This window comes from Myodes glareolus, chromosome 11 (assembly GCF_982192425.1).
Source record: "Myodes glareolus chromosome 11, mMyoGla1.1, whole genome shotgun sequence".
In the NCBI taxonomy this organism is placed as follows: Eukaryota; Metazoa; Chordata; class Mammalia; order Rodentia; family Cricetidae; genus Myodes; species Myodes glareolus.
The window spans coordinates 15,879,303-15,897,598 of record NC_142036.1 but is presented as its reverse complement, the minus strand read 5'-3'; the positions used below and the strand labels follow the sequence as shown (position 1 = coordinate 15,897,598).

At 46.5% G+C, this 18,296-nt stretch overlaps 1 protein-coding gene across 2 annotated transcripts in view; it reads right to left on the bottom strand.

Moving 5' to 3' along the window:
- Positions 1-18,296, bottom strand: part of Cdc42bpb (CDC42 binding protein kinase beta) — a 100,919-nt gene that overhangs the window by 17,697 nt on the left and 64,926 nt on the right. The window contains exons 9-22 of one of the 2 annotated variants that reach the window (XM_048431346.3): positions 17,866-17,945; positions 15,389-15,555; positions 15,189-15,308; positions 13,906-14,039; positions 13,404-13,646; positions 11,719-11,829; positions 10,325-10,569; positions 10,132-10,237; positions 9,730-9,854; positions 9,283-9,388; positions 5,889-6,037; positions 4,752-4,846; positions 2,633-2,712; positions 689-739 (exon numbers count right to left, since the gene is read on the bottom strand). In XM_048431346.3, the coding sequence (XP_048287303.3) occupies positions 689-739; positions 2,633-2,712; positions 4,752-4,846; positions 5,889-6,037; positions 9,283-9,388; positions 9,730-9,854; positions 10,132-10,237; positions 10,325-10,569; positions 11,719-11,829; positions 13,404-13,646; positions 13,906-14,039; positions 15,189-15,308; positions 15,389-15,555; positions 17,866-17,945 (1,812 nt within the window). The remainder of the gene's footprint in view (positions 1-688; positions 740-2,632; positions 2,713-4,751; positions 4,847-5,888; positions 6,038-9,282; positions 9,389-9,729; positions 9,855-10,131; positions 10,238-10,324; positions 10,570-11,718; positions 11,830-13,403; positions 13,647-13,905; positions 14,040-15,188; positions 15,309-15,388; positions 15,556-17,865; positions 17,946-18,296) is intronic. The other variant, XM_048431347.3, reaches the window with a different exon arrangement.

Sequence of the window (18,296 nt, the reverse complement as noted above, 5' to 3'; positions counted from 1 at the left end):
ACTGGGAAAATCAATCTCAGTTCTCAGAAAAGGAGCTGGGAATCACGGCCTCAGGCAGTCCTCAGACAGACCAGATACCAAACTCCTACCAGAGATCAAGAGGCAATTCACACACAGCCCTGACAACTAGAGCTTGCAGCCCCCCCCCCCCCCCAAAGCAGTGTCTCCCTCACAGGCACTCGTCAGGAACAGCTATCTGAGGTGAGCCTTCCTGCAGGCGGAGCCCTGGGTACATGGGCACAGGAAGTGCACGGGAATGTGCTACAGCACTGGCACGGGAGACTGCAGAGAAGACTCTCCAAGTCCACAGCTAAACTGTCTTCCACTTCTGACCCCAACAGCACACAGGTGAGAACTTTCCAAAAACTGCAAATGACCAGACCCTGAGTAGACTCCACATTCCAAGGGGAGGGAGTATTGGGGGTGACACACAGCACAGGTGTAACCGCACACTCCAGGGCTGGAGTTTGTACACAACTGTAGACAGGGCTATCAATTAGCTAATGAGCAGAGCTAGTAAATGTGAGCATCACCCACAAGGCCAGTCAAGCATGTTAGCTCCACCTGGTGAGTGAAGAGCAAGCTGAGGGAGTCAATGTTAGCCGTCTAAGACCTCAGTTTCCTTAGTTGTTAATCGAAGGGTGCAGACTTAGCAGAGCACCCACGGAAGGGGTTTGCAGTCACTTACGTCCTCCCACAAGGCTAGCAGAGAAGATGCAGACGAGGAGGAGAGCGAGTCCTTGGTATAACAGACAGGAGGAACACAAATGGTCATTTCCCTCCAGGAAAGCCTGGCAAGGCTACTGTGGAGACCCATGTCTAGCATGCTGTAACATGTTCAATCTGGCAAAGTACAAGATCTCCCAAGTAGTCCTCAATTCTGGAAACTTTTAATATGGACACTGGTCCAGCTTAGGGTTTTTTTTTGAAAGGAAGCACGCTTCATACTCAAATGACAAAGCACTGAAGAGGGTCTAGAAACGAAAGGCAGGATGCTGGACAGTGAATGATGTATACTGATAACTGCTCCACCTCCATGGTAAACTCAGTCCACGCTGTGATTTCCACACTGGTGGACAGAACTGTGAAAGCCACGAGCCATGGAGATCTCTGTGTAACCCAGTGTGCAAGGTGAGCGATTACTGCCGTAATATATTTGCTTAAGAACTGAGGACTTGCCAGGTGGTGGTGGCACACGCCTTAAATTCCAGCATTCAGGAGGTGGAGGCAGATAGATCTCTATGAGTTTGAGGCCAGCCAAGTCTACAGAGCAAGTTTTAGGACAGGCAAGGCTACACAGAGAAGTGCTATCTTGAGCTCCTCCCCTCAAAAAAAAAAAACCCAAAAAACCAACAAAACAAAAAAATAAACCCAGCAAACAAACAAACAAACAAAAACAACGGAAAAGACAGCTTGCCCTTTGGGAAAAACCACAAGTACTCTGATGAGTAAACAGCTGAGGCCCAGAACGATTCACTCTGAAGTCTGTACTATGGTCCTGTGGGAGGGGACTCCAGCAGATGCCACCTCCAACCTGGTGACACAACTGCAAAGTGGCCTCCGTACAGAAAAACAAAAACCTGTCTCCTGTGCAGAATCTATGTCAACCCCCTCCATGGGCATCAAGATGGAACATGATATAATCCCAGAGGGCAGGGCACTCTACCAGGTCCTAAGTAGAAAGATGGCACTGTTTAGAAAGAACCTGATGATTAAACGCCATCAGTGACCTCTGGCGGGTCCTGAACTGGGAGAAAGCACAGCCAGGACCACAGGTAAGTCTGCACAGAGCCTTAGGAGACAACTGTGCCAGGTTTCCTGCAGCCACTGCTGCCTACAAACCACTTTCAACTAGTCAGACCAGAGACCAGTGTGTAAGTGAGCAAGGGAGATCGGCAGAGAGGGAAAAAGAGCGCACATGAAGCACACGCCAGGTGCGGGTGCAAGTGTTGAGTGTTCATGTCCGACTTGTGGGCGGGCCAACAGCAAATAGTGAGTTCGGGAACCACACTGGGTGCATCCTCACAGCTGCTCCCCCCTACCCCCTCCATCATTCCCACATGCATCCTGCAGTAAGGAACTAGAGCAAGCCCACTTCTCCGCTCCAGAAGAGGGAAGCGGCCCTGGGGTGCTGGGGCACCTTTGGCCTGTGAATGGAGGAGGGGGCTCATCCCCCTCCACAGGGGCATTCTAAGCAGACCTGCAATCACACTCTGGTTACCTGGAGGTTTACTGGCTCAGAGATGGGCAAGACTAGGCAGAGTCTTGGTAAATTGTTTGGTACTGAATCTCTTATAAACCACTTTTCTCACTAAACACTGAGTCTAAGCTATATATTCATACAGAAGTTCCAGAAATGACTATTATTATTTATATTTTAAATTTTACACCAAATCCTCACCACACAGCCAGTATAGATTTCTGTATCGAGGCTAAATATCGTCTCAGTTCCAACACCTACAGTGCTCTCCACCTTCACTCACGTGACTTCCCTGCCCACGATGTCCCTGGAATAACTCTCACATAAATGTCAGACTTCTGTTTTCTGGGACGTTTTGGGTCACAGGCAGTCAAGTCATATTCTACTGTTCCTCACTTACACACACTCATTATTTGCAAAAGCAATACTCACTCTAAACGTGAGATCGTGTGCGAGAGGAGCAGTGTTGAAATATTCAAAGATAGAGTCCTGGAAATCTGGAAGTTTGAGCCCTGCAAGAAAGAAAGGAAAATTAAGACAAAAACTGTAAAGACAGCAGTTCTCACTGTCGACGTGATGGGACTTCAGGGGGGTAAGCAGAGTTAACCCCACCTCCAGAAGAGGGTCTAGAGGAGGGGTGGGGGGCGGAGGAGTCACAGTGCATGACCGCAGGGTCATGGAAGCTCTGTGGTAACAAACGACCACACAGAGCAGAGACTTTCCAGAGACCACATGAAGCCAGGAGAGAAAGGTCACTAAGATGAGCGCTTAGCTGGGAAGACACTTTGAACTACAGGCCAGAGTGGGTTCCAAATCATGCCAGGCACACAGCAATGACCTCAGTACTTAGATGGCTACAGTGGAAGATCTTGGTTTGAGGCCAGTCTGATCAACACAGTGAGATTTTGTCTTGTCTAAAAAAATCAGGAGTAGAGGAGGCACCGTCTATATTTTCAGAGGGCCCAGGTTGGATTCCCAGCTGCTCACAACTGTCTGTAACAGAATCCCAGTTCCAGAGGATCTGACACTTGCTTCCAGCTTCTGAAGGCACCAGATATGTAAGTAATGCACAGATATACATACTAGCAAAACCAGCAATACACATAAAACAACAGTCAGGAAGATGTACTTCCTGAACAGTCTATAGCTGGAAACATTCTCCTTTGCAAGGAGATTAATAAACTTGAGACAAAAACAGGGAAAACTTTTTCTTTTTTGGGACAGGGTCTCATGGAGACCAGGATCACTGTGAACTTCTGAGTCTCTTCTACCTCCTGAGTGCAGAGCTCACAGGTACATTTGCACCAGGCCTGCTTTCTGTGGCATTTGTGCGTGTCAGGAAATATCTAACATTAGGCTGCAACCTTGCCCTAGAAAGGCTCTTTCTTAGCAAAAGTCAAAGTAGGACAAAATATCGGAGATTTACATCACAAAGAGATTTCCTCCTCAATATATAAAAAGCTTCTGAAATGTAAGACAACTCAGATTTAAGAAATAGACAAAAGAATGTAAATTTCTGTACCGAGAAGCCACCTATTTGGGATGGAGACTTCCAAGTATGAAGTTCACTTTGAGTGTGGTCTAAGACTAAGGGATGTGACATTCTGCCTTTTGATGTAGACAAAGTCTCACTTCTAAATCTCTATCCCAAAATATGAGATGCTTTATGCACATGGCTGCTTACTGAAGCATGTGGGGGAAAGGGTCTATAGATTCCAATCAGGCCTCAAGCTCAGAAAGACTCCTCCTCCTGGCTGGAGAGATGGCTCAGAGGTTAAGAGCATTGCCTGCTCTTCCAAAGGTCCTGAGTTCGATTCCCAGCAACCACATGGTGGCTCACAACCATCTGTAATGGGGTCTGGTGCCTTCTTCTGGCCTGCAGACATACACACAGACAGAATATTGTATACATAATAATAATAAAAACGAATCCTCCTGTTTCAGCCTCCTGAGTGTTGGGATTATGTCTGTTCAACACCACACCGCAGCATTGGTGCCACACCGCAGCATTGGTGAGCCAAGGACAGGAAATAGCCCAGCCCAGAAGGCTCAGTGCAGCTGTGAAAGGGCTCTAGATGGTTCCCATGGGCTGTGGCCTAGTGGCCTCATCAGAAAAGGGCTGCCTTCTGTGTTACAGGGGATGTGACTGTGTAACTACAGATGTATGTGTGTGTGTGTTTGCTTTGATTTTCAAAGGAAGAAGTAACCAAAATTTATAGCTAATTTGGGGGAAGATATTTTTAAACATATTGTTTCAAAATTTTAAGCTTGGAAGTATTTTTTGTTTGCTTGTTTGTCTCTTTGCTTTGTTTTTCGAGACAGGGTTTCTCTGTATTTTGGAGCCTGTCCTGGAACTAGCTCTTGTAGACCAGGCTAGCTTCGAACTCAGAGATCTGCCTGCCTCTGCCTCCCAAGTGCTGGGATTAAAGGCATACACCACCACCACTTAACTGGAAATATTTTTATACAACTAAAAAAAGCTATTAAGAAGAAAACCACTCATTAGAAAAGGCTGATATTTGGTACTTAAAATCTTTTGGCTTTAATTTACCTGTATCTGCTCTAAATTTTTCTTCCATCTTTTTCTTCAGAATCTGCATTTCTTCTAATAACTCCCTGTTTTTGGCTTCGGATTCCTTTAGTTTACTGAAATAAAAGTAAATAGCTGTAAGTGCAGGGAGCAGAGGCCACGTTCTATGTTTCACGGTGTGTTTTCCCATCCTCCTGAGAACGGCTTAGGACATGACAGGCCTTTCCACTCAGCATATTACAGAACGTTCAGAAGTGTGGACTCAAACACAGGCTTTAAGTCATGGCTAAGGGGTTATAGGAGAACAAGTGTGCAGTCCCAGCAACCAGGAAGCTGAGACAACAGAATCAAGAGTCAAGGCCAGTCTGGGCTACATTAAACCAACAAAACAAAATATCTAAGTAAGGTCCTGGTCAAGAAAAGTGTAGCTCATGAAACTGGGTGAGTTTCTGCCCGCCATTTGAAGATAAGCGCAGCGTCTGGATCCCTTGGCTGTCATCCTGAAAAAGGCTTCCCCATGACAGACACTAGAACTAACACTGAGGGTGGAGGCCCCGAGAGCCTGGACAGAGCTAGCAGGTGAAATCTGGCCAGGAGGGCAGAACCCAGCGCAGGCATGACCACTAGTCAACAGGATGACATTCACCTCTATACACCTGCACCTCGGTCTCATCACCTGTAGAATGAGGATACTAATGTCTACCTCACTGGGATGTAGAAGAGTCACACATGACTTAATTCAGGTTATTGCAAATGCTAGGCAAATTCTCTATTACTGAATGGTGTACCTGTCTTTTTATTGATTGATTGATTGATTGATTGATTGATTGATTGAAGACTCTGGCTGTGTAGTACAGGCTGGCCTTGACCTCAGGATCTGTCTCAGCATGAGGGCCAGGATTATAGTGCACAGGCTCCCCATTACTTCTTGAGAACACTACGGGGCCCTCTCTGGGAAAAGCACAATCCACCTACCTGAATATACAGACTGAGCTAAAGTGCCGTGAAACTTGCATTCCTCCATACATCTCTATAGTCACCCTGACTTAAGGACCTCACATGTTCCTCAGAAGCAGCAAATGTCCTGACAATCTCAGGGGCAGCCTCAGGTCACAAAGGCCCAGCTTCTCTGAGGGGCTGGCTCCAGGACAAACCAACCTTTCAAAGGAGAGGCTTGTGTCTTTGACCTTCCTCAGCTCCTCTTGAACCAGCTGCTTGGCACGGATCTCTGCCTCAAGAGCAGACTGCAGTTCCAGCCGTGCAGACATGTCCAACTTCTGACTTCGGCGAACTTTCCAGAGTGGATCCTTTGATTGGTTAAAATAAAATACATTTAAATTTACTTAATAAAATGATTACAAATAAGTAATTCACCTTAAGTATATCTATAAATTACTTTCCTAAGTCCTGCTTTTAATTTTAATATCAGTATTCTTTTTTCTTTTTGGAGTGCTGGGGAATAAACCCTGAGCAAGGACATGCTAGGGAAGTGTCCTAGAACTGAGATAAATTTCCAGGCCAATATTTTGTAACTTTTTTATTCCTTCTTTTTAAAAATTATTCACATCATTTTTACTCATGTGCACTGTGTGTGTGTGTGCTCATGTGATTGTGAGAGTTGAGTGTCCATGGAGACCAGAGGCATCAGATCCCTAGAGCCAGAGCTACAGGTGGTTGTGAGCTACAGGTATGGGTGCTGGAAACCAAGCTCAGGTCCCATGGAAGATTCGTGTGCTGTTAACTGCCATCTCTCTGGCCCTTCCTAAGAGTCCTTTAAAAACAAACCCAAGCTGGGGGTGGGAGTTTGGAGGAGTATGAGGGGTGTACACCCTTAATCCAGGAGTTTGGGAGGTAGAGGCAGGTGAATCTCTATGAGTTCCAGGCCAGTCTGGTCTACAGAGTGAGTTTCAGGCCAGTCACTGTTACATAGAGAGATTCTGTCTCAAAAACCAACAGAACAACAAACAGCAAAAAACTATTTTGAGAGAGTCTCACTATATAGCCCAGCAGCTGGCCTTGAGTCCCAGCCTCCAGTTTGGGGATTACAGATGTGCACCAACACGCCTGGTTTTGCTGTCTTTCCTTCTCTTTTTCGTTCTGAGCTACAGGGATGGCTCAGCAGTGAAGAATACTTGTTTGTTGCCCTTCCAGAGCTCCTGAGTTTCCAGTACTCATCCGGTGGCTACTAACCATCTCTAACTCCAGTTCCAGGGGAAATAACCTCTGCAAGCAACAAACACACATGTAGTACACACACACACACACACACATGGAGACAAAAATTCACATAAAATAAAGCTTTCTTGATTGTGCATGTGTAGCAGGCGCTCTCTTTCCACGTGGTGGGTTCTGGGGTCTGGTCTCAGACTGTCAGGCTTAGCGACCAGAGCCTTTACCTGCCATCTGGTACCAGTCATTGCCCAGTGCTTCCACTTAGGTGTTTGGTTTTTGAGACAGGGTCTCACTATGCTACCTTGGCTAGCCTAGAACTGTCTTCGTATATCAGGGTGGCCTTGCACTCATAGAGACCTATGTCTCTTGGAGGCCGGGATCATGTGCTACAGCTGGGGTAATTTTTAAACAAAGAACAAATCTAATTTTTGTGGCACAATTTCTTTGTGGGTCCACTGGAATTCATAAATCACATGGAGACTATTAACTTTTTCCTATATCCTGAAACATTTTACTACTTCACCTCAGGGAGCTATCATTACTCATTCCTACTTAACAGTAAAAGGCTAAAATTATTATAATGAAGGGATAAAGAAAAAACCTACTAGAATGAAGCCTCAGAGAATGAAGCAAACTGGTTTGATGACTTCATTCTTAAAAAGTCTCAAAACACTATGTTGGTGGACTTTTACTTAAAACACAGTTGAGCCTTTCATTTTCCACCCATAATAGTCAAGAGAAACAAACTGACCCAAGGAAGATGCTTTTCAAGATTCAGTCAAAGAGACCAGCGTGGGGGAGGGGCGGTACCCTAGGAAGATGCTAACGATGACGGTGGACTGTGTGAGAAAACCTGGGACCCCTCATCTTCAATCCATTACACACGGGAGGATTTTCTAAAGAACTAATAGGCAAAAAAAAAAAAAAAAAAAAAAAAAAAACCAAAACCAAAAACCAAAAACAACAACAAAAAAAACCCCACTTCTCTTACAGCTAAAAGGAAACATATTCTCATTAAGCTGGCCCCTCAACATGAAGATTGCTTCTGGATAAGAATCTCAACTACTTTGCTGAAAGGACCTAGAACAGCATACATCCATCTTTTATGAGGCTTGCACAAAAATTTACTTATTGTTCTTCACCAGTACAAATAAACTTGTCCACAAACATGTACACATCAGCACTAGAATAAAACAGAAAATGAGAAATGGAATATTCTTATTTCATTGACACTTATTGACGCTTCTTTATTTTACTTGTTTTTTGTTATGTGTGCTTGCACATGGGTGCCCAAGTTCAGAGGCCAGATGTTAACTCCAGGTGTTGCTCATCAGGAGCTCAGTCTCTCACTGGTCAGTCTGAGCTGTGTGGCCAGCAAATCCAGGTCCCCTCCTGCCTGTGCTGTGAGGATCCAGCTACTGCCACGTGAGTGACAGGGATCAGACTGATGTTCTCATACTTGCAATTTACCAACTAAGTAACCGTCCTAACCCCAAACTTACTGAATATTCTATTTAGTCTCTCTCTTTCCTTATTATGTGCATTGGTGTTTGGCCTGCTTGTCTGTCTATGTGTGGGTATCAGGTCTACTAGAACTGGAGTTACAGAAGGGTGTGAGCTGCCATATGGGTGCTGGGAATTGAACCCAGGTCCTATGGAAGAGCAGCCAGTGCTCTTAACCACTGAGCCATCTCTCCAGTTCCCTAATTGGTGTTTCTTAATCTAGAATTTAAAACCAAAAGTATTCTCCAGCATAGAGCAAAACACGAGGCTGCTTCCTGCCCTACTGTGGAATCAAGAATCATCAGTGTTCTCAGCGGGCTGGGGTGGCACACACCTTTAACCCTGGCACTCAGGAGGCAGAGGCAGCCAGATCTGAGTTTGAGGCCAGCTTGGTCTACAGAGTGAGTTCCAGGACAGCCAGGACAGGACTGTTACACAGAGAAACCCTGTTTCAAAAAACAAAACAAAAAAGGTGGCAGCTGGCCCCAACGCCATGGTGAGAAGCATCTGCTGCACGGCTCAAAGGACCAGGGCAGCAGCACAGAGGGGAGGGTCCCCAAGAGCCCAGAGCCTGCTACACCCTCAGTTCAAAACAGATCCCCAGTGAGCGGATGGAGGGTGAGATCAATAAAGCAGCCGAGCAGCGCCTGCCATACCTTAGGCCCGAGGCTCTGAGGTCATACCTTAGGCCCTGGTCAAGTCAACAATGAAAGAAATGAACACAAGACAAGTTTGGACTGATAGCTGCCACGTATCCTGCAAGGCACACAGATCTCCTCCCTAGAATCACCTGATGGCACCTAAGCTGCCATGCATTTATAATAAACCACCAGGGAGCCCTTCAGGAGGAGAAATCAAGTTTTAGAGAGCACCTTACCAGAGTTCTTGATCCCAAACTAGAGCTTCTCAAAGCCTCAAGCTCTTCGGTCATCTTAGAAGCGAGGGCTTGGAGGTAGCCCCTAGCATCTTTCTCATCGCTGACCCTACACAGGGAACAGGTGTTTGTCTTATGAAGATGAGCAGTTGCTACCCTCCTCAGGACAATGTCACTGTGGCCCGAGCACCAGTTGACTCTACTGAGTAGACTGGTTCTGCTCTCATCTTAGGGTCTCCCTGGTTGTGTGTACATTGGCCACAGAAGCTCTCCACCCATGTGTCACCCACAATGAGGAGCATAAACAGCTCACCGCAAGTCCTAAGGGGTCTCCCCACCCTTAGTCCACTATGAAGACCACTGCGTCCTAGAGGCAGGGATTCAGGAAAACACAGAGACGCACTCCAGTGCAGCCCAGGAGCAGCTTTTCACACGCTGCTGGGCACATACCACTGAATGATCTCTGCGATTTGGGCTTCCCAATGTGCAACGGACTCCTTCTTAGACGCCAGGTCCTGCAGCTCGTCTTCCAGCTGTCTGTTTTGGGCTGTGAGTTTATCCACAAAGGAACAAAGCTGAAATTAAACAATGTCACCACATCACACGTCTGTCTGGCGCCTCTTCACTACACAGCACGGTGACATCAAAAGCTCTGCTGCTCACAGGCCCTGTGGGGCTTTCACTATACCTGATCCAAAGATGAGCAGCTTCTCAACAATGAAAATATCCCATTTAAAGACCAAATGTATTATTTCATCCTAATATCAAAACATTTAAGACAGGCACCAAGCTTCCAAGAGACCCAAGGAAAAAAAATCAACTTCCCCTAAAGGATGGTGAGGACCCAGTCACCTTCTCATTTTCAGCTGTTAGCTTCTTGTTTTCATCGAACAGCATCGCTCTTTCTCGTTCGTACTTATCTTTTACTGTGCCTACTGCCTCCTCCATCTCATTATGCCTGCAGAGGTGAAGGAGAGACTGCCTCACAACACAAGTCTACAGCACACAGTAAGCTTCTGTCTCTCGCCTTGAGGGCGTAACTCACCGTTCTCGCTTCGACTTCTCTAGTTTATCCTTCAGCATTAAGATTTCCTTCTGCAGGGCCAACTGGTGGCTTTCTGAATCATGCACCTCCTTTTTCACATTCTTTACTTCTAGCACATGGGAGGCCTCTCGGCGGACCAGCTCCTCTTCATAGAACAGGACTTTCTTCTCAAGCTCCGACTTGATTTTGGAGATTTCCTGCTGGTGTTCTAATGTGGCACCTGGCCCCCGGCCTCCTTGCTTCACCTTCAGATAAAGGTTAAAATAAACTATCAAATAAACTATCAAATCTATGTCCTCCCTCCCTCAAGGGTCATGATGTCTTTTCATTCTTTACTATTAGCAGGGACCTGGCCTCCCGGACCACACCAAGCAGAGCAGCCCACACTGGAGGTAGAGTAGGGGGCAGCACCTGGCTTGCAGGGCACGTGCACAGGCTTTGTCCCAGTGCCGTGCTGTCTGTTTACTCTTGAGTGCTGACTGATTGCCACAAGTATTCTGGTGACTGGCATGACACTGAGGTCCCTGCTCTCATGGTGACAGCGAATCATTAAGTAAGGAAGAATAGTGGGAAGACATAAGGTGGGCATGGTGCCACCTTGGCAGGAGACAGTCTTAAGCACAGGGACAGACAATGGCACAGGCCTGCTGGGGGTGAAGTGAGCTGGGCCTGCTGGAAGGCTGCTGTGACTGACAAGGCTAGTGGAGAGGTGCTGGGAGAGGAGCTCTGACTCAGGCTGAAGACCAAGTCCAGAGGAGTCCCTGACGGGTCTGTTAAACTCAATGGTTTAGAGGTAGGACACCTCCAGAGAGGTAAGGAGCAGGCAGAAAGGGTTAGTCACAGGTAAACAGTCTAGAAAGTAGTGTTGCTGAGAGCTGGGTCGGGTGGTAGCAAAGACAGCAGAAGAACAAGGACCTTGGGCACACGGGCTCGAAGGACAGCACCATCACAGCCACAAGAAGGGTACAGAGGCCCAGGCTCTAAAGAGGGAAGTCACTTATCCAGAATCACACTACACTAAGGAGCAGACAGTGGCCCTCACTCATGACTGTCTCTTCTCTTAGCCTTTTTCTGCCTCTGACCCCATCCGCAGGGCCGAGATAAGGAGCAGCTTGCCTCTGCCACATCAACAACAGGACACAGGATTAGACAGCTTCCCAGAACTGAACATGCCCACGCGCAGGATGTCAGGATAGGAAAGAGATGGTGTCTGCTAACTCTGTAATACTGACTACAAACACCTAAAACTTTCATGTGATAAAGAAATGAACTTGGCTTTTATAATGAGGGTTATCACAAGCAGTGGCCACATCCTCCACTTCCTCCCATGAAACTGCCCTGGGAGGCACTGACCCTGCCAGCACGCCCCACGGCCCACCAGAGAGAAGAGCTACCTTGAGGGCCTCCAGCTCACTCTCCATCTGCTTGCAGAAGCTCTCGCTGTGCTCACGCAGCTTCCGTTCCTTGGAGGCTTCGGCAGTCGCATCCTCAAGTTGAGCTTCCAGCTAAGGAAAAGGCAGACCTGCTTTTTATGAACCGCATTGAGAACCTGCCCAAGGAGCAGCCCCTGAGGATCAGGTGCAGTGAGGGTCTCATCAGATTCACAAGAGTCGGAGGCCGAGGAACACTTTAATTGGAATGGCCAGCTATGACCATTAGTAATGACATAAGCCTAGTTAAATAGATTAATTTGAGGTTTACATGCAAGAAAAACTCCTTATTTGTGGAAACAATCCTGACATGTGAAGGCATAATGGGAGGTGGAAACGGCGGAGGAGTGGACCTCGGGGAACTGGGAGAAGTGGAGGGAGGAGAAGTGTTCAGGATGTAACGTATGAGAGAAAAAAACAAAAAGAGAAGAAAATGGAAAAAATGTAGAGGTTTTATTTTCCCCCAATTTTTTTTTTTTTTTGATTTTTCAAGACAGGGTTTTTCTATATAGCTTTGGAGCCTGTCCTGGTACTCACTCTGTAGACCAGGTTGGCCTCAAACTCACAGAGATCTGCCTGCTTCTGCCTCCCAAGTGCTGGGATTAAAAGCGTACACCACCACAGCCAAGCCCAATTTGTCTTAAGATATTTATTTAATGTGCAATGGTGTTTTGCCTGTATATTCTCTGTGCGAGGTTTTCAGATCCTCTGAAACTAGAGTTACAGACAGCTGTGAGCCACCATGTAGTTTCTGGGAATTGAACCCAGGGCCTCTGAAAGAGCAGACAGTGCTCTTAATTGTTGAGCCATATCTCCAGCTCTGAATGTAGAGTTTCATTTGATCAGAGTAAACTCTAATCCCTCTCGATCAAACATTTTCAACACCACCTAATAAAGTGTTCGTCTCTGTCTTAAAAAAAATTATGCTTATAATTCAGTTTTTAAATGAAAAATTCAAATATCCTCAAAAGGAGAGAAAAACCCACATGCCCATGAGCCAGCTCTGACAGGTGACAAGTAGCTAAGAACCGAACTTGTTTTGCCTATATGTCTCTAGTCTGACATATAGTTTGACAACAGCCAGGCAGCTTGTCATTTCATCCTTAATCCTTATGAGTTTTGCTACCTTGAGCTATAATTGGCTACCACTGCAATTATGTCTAGGTTATAAAATAAACTAAGAAATCAAATAGGTATTTGGGACTGACAGTCTGAAAGTAAAGAAAGTGGATCATGCACGGCCAGGCTGTCTATGCGCACGATCCATCAAATACATTTACAGAACTTAAAACCAAGCATCCCTTAGAGTACAGCACTGTAAATAGTGGAACACCAGCTACTCAGGGCAGCAGCACGCCACGTAGGGACTGAGGAGGATACCCAAGTCCTGAGACACCACCAGAAGACCAAAGTTCTTTCTTTTTCAGGTACCTAGCATTAGGAATTTTTATGTATTTCACTCAGATTCTTAAAAACCGGAAAGCAGTTGTCCCCAAGCCTAGCATCAGGCTCAGCTTCAATCCCTGGGACCCACACAGGGGGAGGAGAAAACCGACTCCTCCCAGCAGTCCTCCGGCCTCCACCTGCACATGAAGGTGCAGGTGCATCCACACGCACACCGGACAATAAATAAGTGAAGAAAAACATACCTCCTTCCTGAACTTCTCAGATTTGCGGATGTCCTGCCGCATGGAGTCAATCTTCTGCATGGCCACCTCCATCTCCTCCTCCTTGTCACGGAGCTGCCGGGACACCTTCTGCTTCTGGGACCTGAGCTCTGCCATGCGCTCGTTGAGCTCCGAAAACTCCTGCAGGGCCCGCTTCCGCTGCTGATGGGCATCTTTGAGTTCTTTGGTCTGGGATTTCAATCGCTCTGAAGCTTCAACCAGTTGCTGAATGAAAAGAATTCTGTAAGTTTTACATCTGCTTAACAAAAACCTGGAAAACCAAGGGTTGAGTTGTAGTAAAGTGAAAAGTGATTCAGGGCTGGTCAGTTTATAGCCAGGGGTTTGGAAACTGCTCTCAGGAACAGGCTAACCCACACGGAGTGGGGACCTACTGATGTGGGCACTAAGCACCTGAACCAGTGTATTTCCTTCAGGCTACGCATGTGAAAGGAGCAAGGCCCCCTCACAGGACAGTCTGTGCTACCTTGTGCAGTTCCTCCTTCTCCTGCCGCACCAGGCGGTACTGCTTCTCCAGGCCTTTCAGCCGGTGTGTGGCGTCCTCGTGCTCCTGGTGAAGCGTCACTGAGTCCTCAAGCCGTCGCTCAAGCCTGTGTGAATCTGGGCAGAAGAGAAGGGGATTTGTCCCTTTGTGCACAGTGACTTTATGTTAGCTGACTTACTGACTTGAAATTATCTGGTAATTTACAAATAAAGCTTTTTTTTTCATTTTTTTCACTAGTTTCCATTTATTTATTTTATATGTATGTCTGTGTAGTGTATGCCCATGTGCATGCCACAGTGAGGGTGTGGAGGTCAGAGGCCAACAGGGACTGAATGCTAACAGTCAGGTTTCACGGCAAGCACCCACTGCACCATCCTGTCAGCCTCACAATGTCTTCAGTCAGAAGCCTGTGTCCCCACACACAGTGTCAGATATGCATACACTCAGGCTTCGTGGTGTTTATCCTAAACATTTCTATTCTGCTTATGTTTATGCTGGAGACTCTCTTCAAAGACTTGCCTCAATCCCTCTGTCATCCCAGAGTGTAAGGTAATAAGATTATTTAGTGAGTAACATACACAGTGTAATCTTTTATTTTTAATCAGGATGGTGGGGTCTGATAGAAATGGAGAGCTCAGACTCCAGATGTAACCTAGAGATGGGGGCTGACGGGAGCCTGCCCACGTGTGCTAAGGGATATGGTTCACAAGTGATCTGAATCCTCGGATGTTCTGATGACCAAGACTAAAACAGAATGTGGATGGTGCTGGAGAGACAACTCGGAAGTTAAGAGCAGCTGCTGTTCTTGCAGAGGACCTTGGTTCGGTTTTGGTTCCTAGCACCACATGGCAGTTCACAACTACCTGTAACTACAGTCCCAAGGAATCTGACACTCTCTTTTGGCCTCCACAGGTACCAGGCATGCACGCACACAGTACACATGCACACACGCAGGCAAAAAAACAAACAAATAAAACCAGAAGAAAGAAAGTAGAGGTGTGAGGTTGAACTCCTATACTTCTGAGGCAACAGCCAACAGGCAAATTAAGTACAAGAGAAAAGCCCAAGTTAATGGCGAATACTACGTTATCAGAACAAGCGAGGTAGGAAAACAATTTCAGATACAGACAACATGCTTCAACTGTATATAAGCTTGCCAACTTGAGCTTTTCCCTACTGTTTTGCACCTTAGGAAAAAGGATTCTGGAAATAGGAAACTCATACTCAAGAATAAAGATCAACCAGCAACCAGCTAGAGCCCTTACCTGCCATTTTATTTTTCAAACGCTCAATTTCTTCATTCAGCCTCTTGATTTCTTTGTCCCGGTTGGAGTTGCCCAGGGCCCGTGTGGAACCGTGAAGGGATTGCACAGTCTGGGTGGACTCTAAGGGAGACACCGCACTGAGTGGCCAGCCATGTGTGCAAGGAGGACCCTAGCCACACCAGGCCGCTCCAGACCCTCACCCTGCAGCTTCCGGCTCAGTTCCAGCTTCTCCTGTTCCAGTCTTCGTATCCTTCGCTCATAAGCCTCCACCTGCAGGCTGTTCTCCAGATCACGCTGCACGTCTTCATCTTTGGTTAATGTGTTGGACTGCATCATGCTCTTCAGAGAGCCTCGGTCAGAAAAACAGCTGCAAACAGAGCAACAGGCTTTCTAATCTACTGAAAACTGACAATGATTTCATTAGCATTTAGAGTCTTTTTAAAGTGGCAAACAAAAATACCTGTGAAAAGATTTTATTGTATATGGAACCAAAGTCAGACAAGAGCCTCCTTGCCACAGACGACTTGGTAGGAGTGGGAGCCTGGACAGGACACGAATGCTCACTAGGAACTCACTGCTCACAATCAAGTGGAAAAGCAAAAATAAGGCATTTTGCCTAATGAGCTGGGTTTACAGGGAGGCATAACCCACTTGTGAGTGGTCAAAAGGCTCACTGGCTGTGCTTTTTACAAGCTGTGCCACGCTAACAATTTAGGGATTATTGTTTTGCCTTGCAGACTCAACAGCACATTGCCATGCTCTGGCCAAGTGGCTTAGCTGTGAAGGATAGGCTGACTCAAGACCATACTCATGGATGTGGGCTCTTTGCCCTGCTCAAATGGAAGCCAAGGACAGTTCTGTTATCCAACAGCCTAATCTTTGGATTGCTACATGAGGTTCTCCTTAGCTTGTCTCATTCCTATTATGAACCCGATAGTAGGCACTGGGCGCATTCCCTTCTGTTATAGACTATAAGCAACCAGCATTTCCAAAGACAGCCTACCACAAACATAGAGTTCTAAGTCCATCTGGATAAACTGTGTCTTGACAGGCTAGTCACAAGTGTGACGAACACCCTGTGGGCTGGAATGCACCTGGAACCCTTTTGTGATGAGGTGCCAGTAATCACTGTGGGATCACAGGAGATGCACGTGCCACATCTCAAGACTCCCTACCAGCCTGAGCAGAGGTGCCCTTCCAGCACAGCCACACTACTGCAGGAGTGTGAGCACAGGACGTATCCAGTTCTGCAGCTCTGCTCAGGAGGAGGAGGAGTGCGCATCACTCTCTTCTCACCGCCCTCTCTTTTTGGTTTCTAAAACTGAGGATGGACACCCTGTACTACACAACTTGGCCAACAGACAGGGTCACTGGGGACAGAAATGACAGACACAAACACCAATCTAAGCAGTGTGCTCTAAAGGCTTCTTGACTGAGTGTGAGCAGAAACAGCTGTGACCACCATTGGCTTTCACCAGGATAAATCTACCAGCTGACAGCCTATACCCAGGAGCCAACCGTCACCTGTGGGCCAAGTTCTGAGCCTTAAGAACGCCTTCCACATGTCACTCCAGCCTCTCTCCCTGGCCCCCACACAGGATGGAACCCGGAACGTATGCATGCTACTCAAGCACTGCTACTGAACTATATTCCCGGTAGTCTTCCCATTTTTTTTTTCATTTTATTATATATGTATGAATGTTTTGCCTGCATGTATGCCTGTGCACTGCCTCCATGCAGTGCCCAAGGGAACCAGAAGAGGTTGTCAAAACCCCTAGGACAGGGACTGGAGAGATGGCTCAGTGGTTAAGAGCATTGCCTGCTCTTCCAAAGGTCTTGAGTTCAATTCCCAGCAACCACATGGTGGCTCACAACCATCTGAAATGAGATCTGATGCCCTCTTGTGGCCTGCAGGCAGACACACAGACAGAATATTGTACACATAATAAATAAATAAATAAATAAATCCCTAGGACAGGAGTTAGAGATGGTTGTGAGTTATCCTGGGGGTGCTGGGAATGGAACCCTAGTCCTCTGGAGGAGCAGCCAAGCTTTTAACTGGCGAGCTATCTCTTCAGCCTCAGTTTTTATATATTTAAGGGTTGTAGAAGAAAAAAAATGTATGACAGAGAACAGAAGATGCATATTACAGTCATCTATAGCTTAACGACAGGGACATATTCTGGCAAGTGATGTTAGGTGATCTTGTGCCAACACCTAAAGTATACTTCCACAGCCTGAGAGTAAATCATGTGCACGACAGAGAGACGCAATCAGAACTGCAGGGCACACATGGGATCGAAGCGGTTGCTGGCATGGTGGGATGCTATCCACAGAACACATAAATTACACAACACAATAGCGTGTTCTGCAGCTGTGAGCGGAGTCATATGTTACAATGTCAAGCATTTCCAATGAACATACATATGTACAATGGTAATGCACCACCACAAATGGCAGACAATGGCATCGTTAGGTAGTGGGAATATTTCAGATCACCATTCCGTATTGACCATTCTGGCGTTGACCATGAGTATCTTTACTAATTTTCTCTTTTCAGAAACGCCAGCTGGTACTGATGTATCTCTCTTGAGTGGCATCCTCCCAGCTCGAGAGCCCACTCCCAGGCTGTGCCCACCCCTAGTGAAGAGCGATGGGAGCAGCGACCCAGCCATACCTTTCTGTTGTGAATGTAAAGCCGATGAATGGCAAATGCAACCCAGAGAAGCCTGTGTGAGAGCCGGGAGGTAATATTTCCTGCATCAGAACATATAACACAAATTAAACAAATCTCCTTTCACGTAAGCAACACATGCCACCAAAAAGAGTGTAAAAATCTTATCACTGTAGTCACTACTCTGAGCACCAGTTATGAAAAGCAGCATTAATGTGGGCTGGTAACATGGCTCACAGGGAGAGGTCTACAGGCCAGGCTTCCTGTGCATCTGAAGCCTTTACATATATATGAGGTAGTCATGGCAACAATGAAGCTGTCACACAATAACAAATCAACACTAAATAAAAAGGTACAAAATATGGAAAAACAAAAGCAAAAGATTTCAGATGTGTGCCATAACAAGAGAAAATTTTTGTCAAAAGAGTAATCCC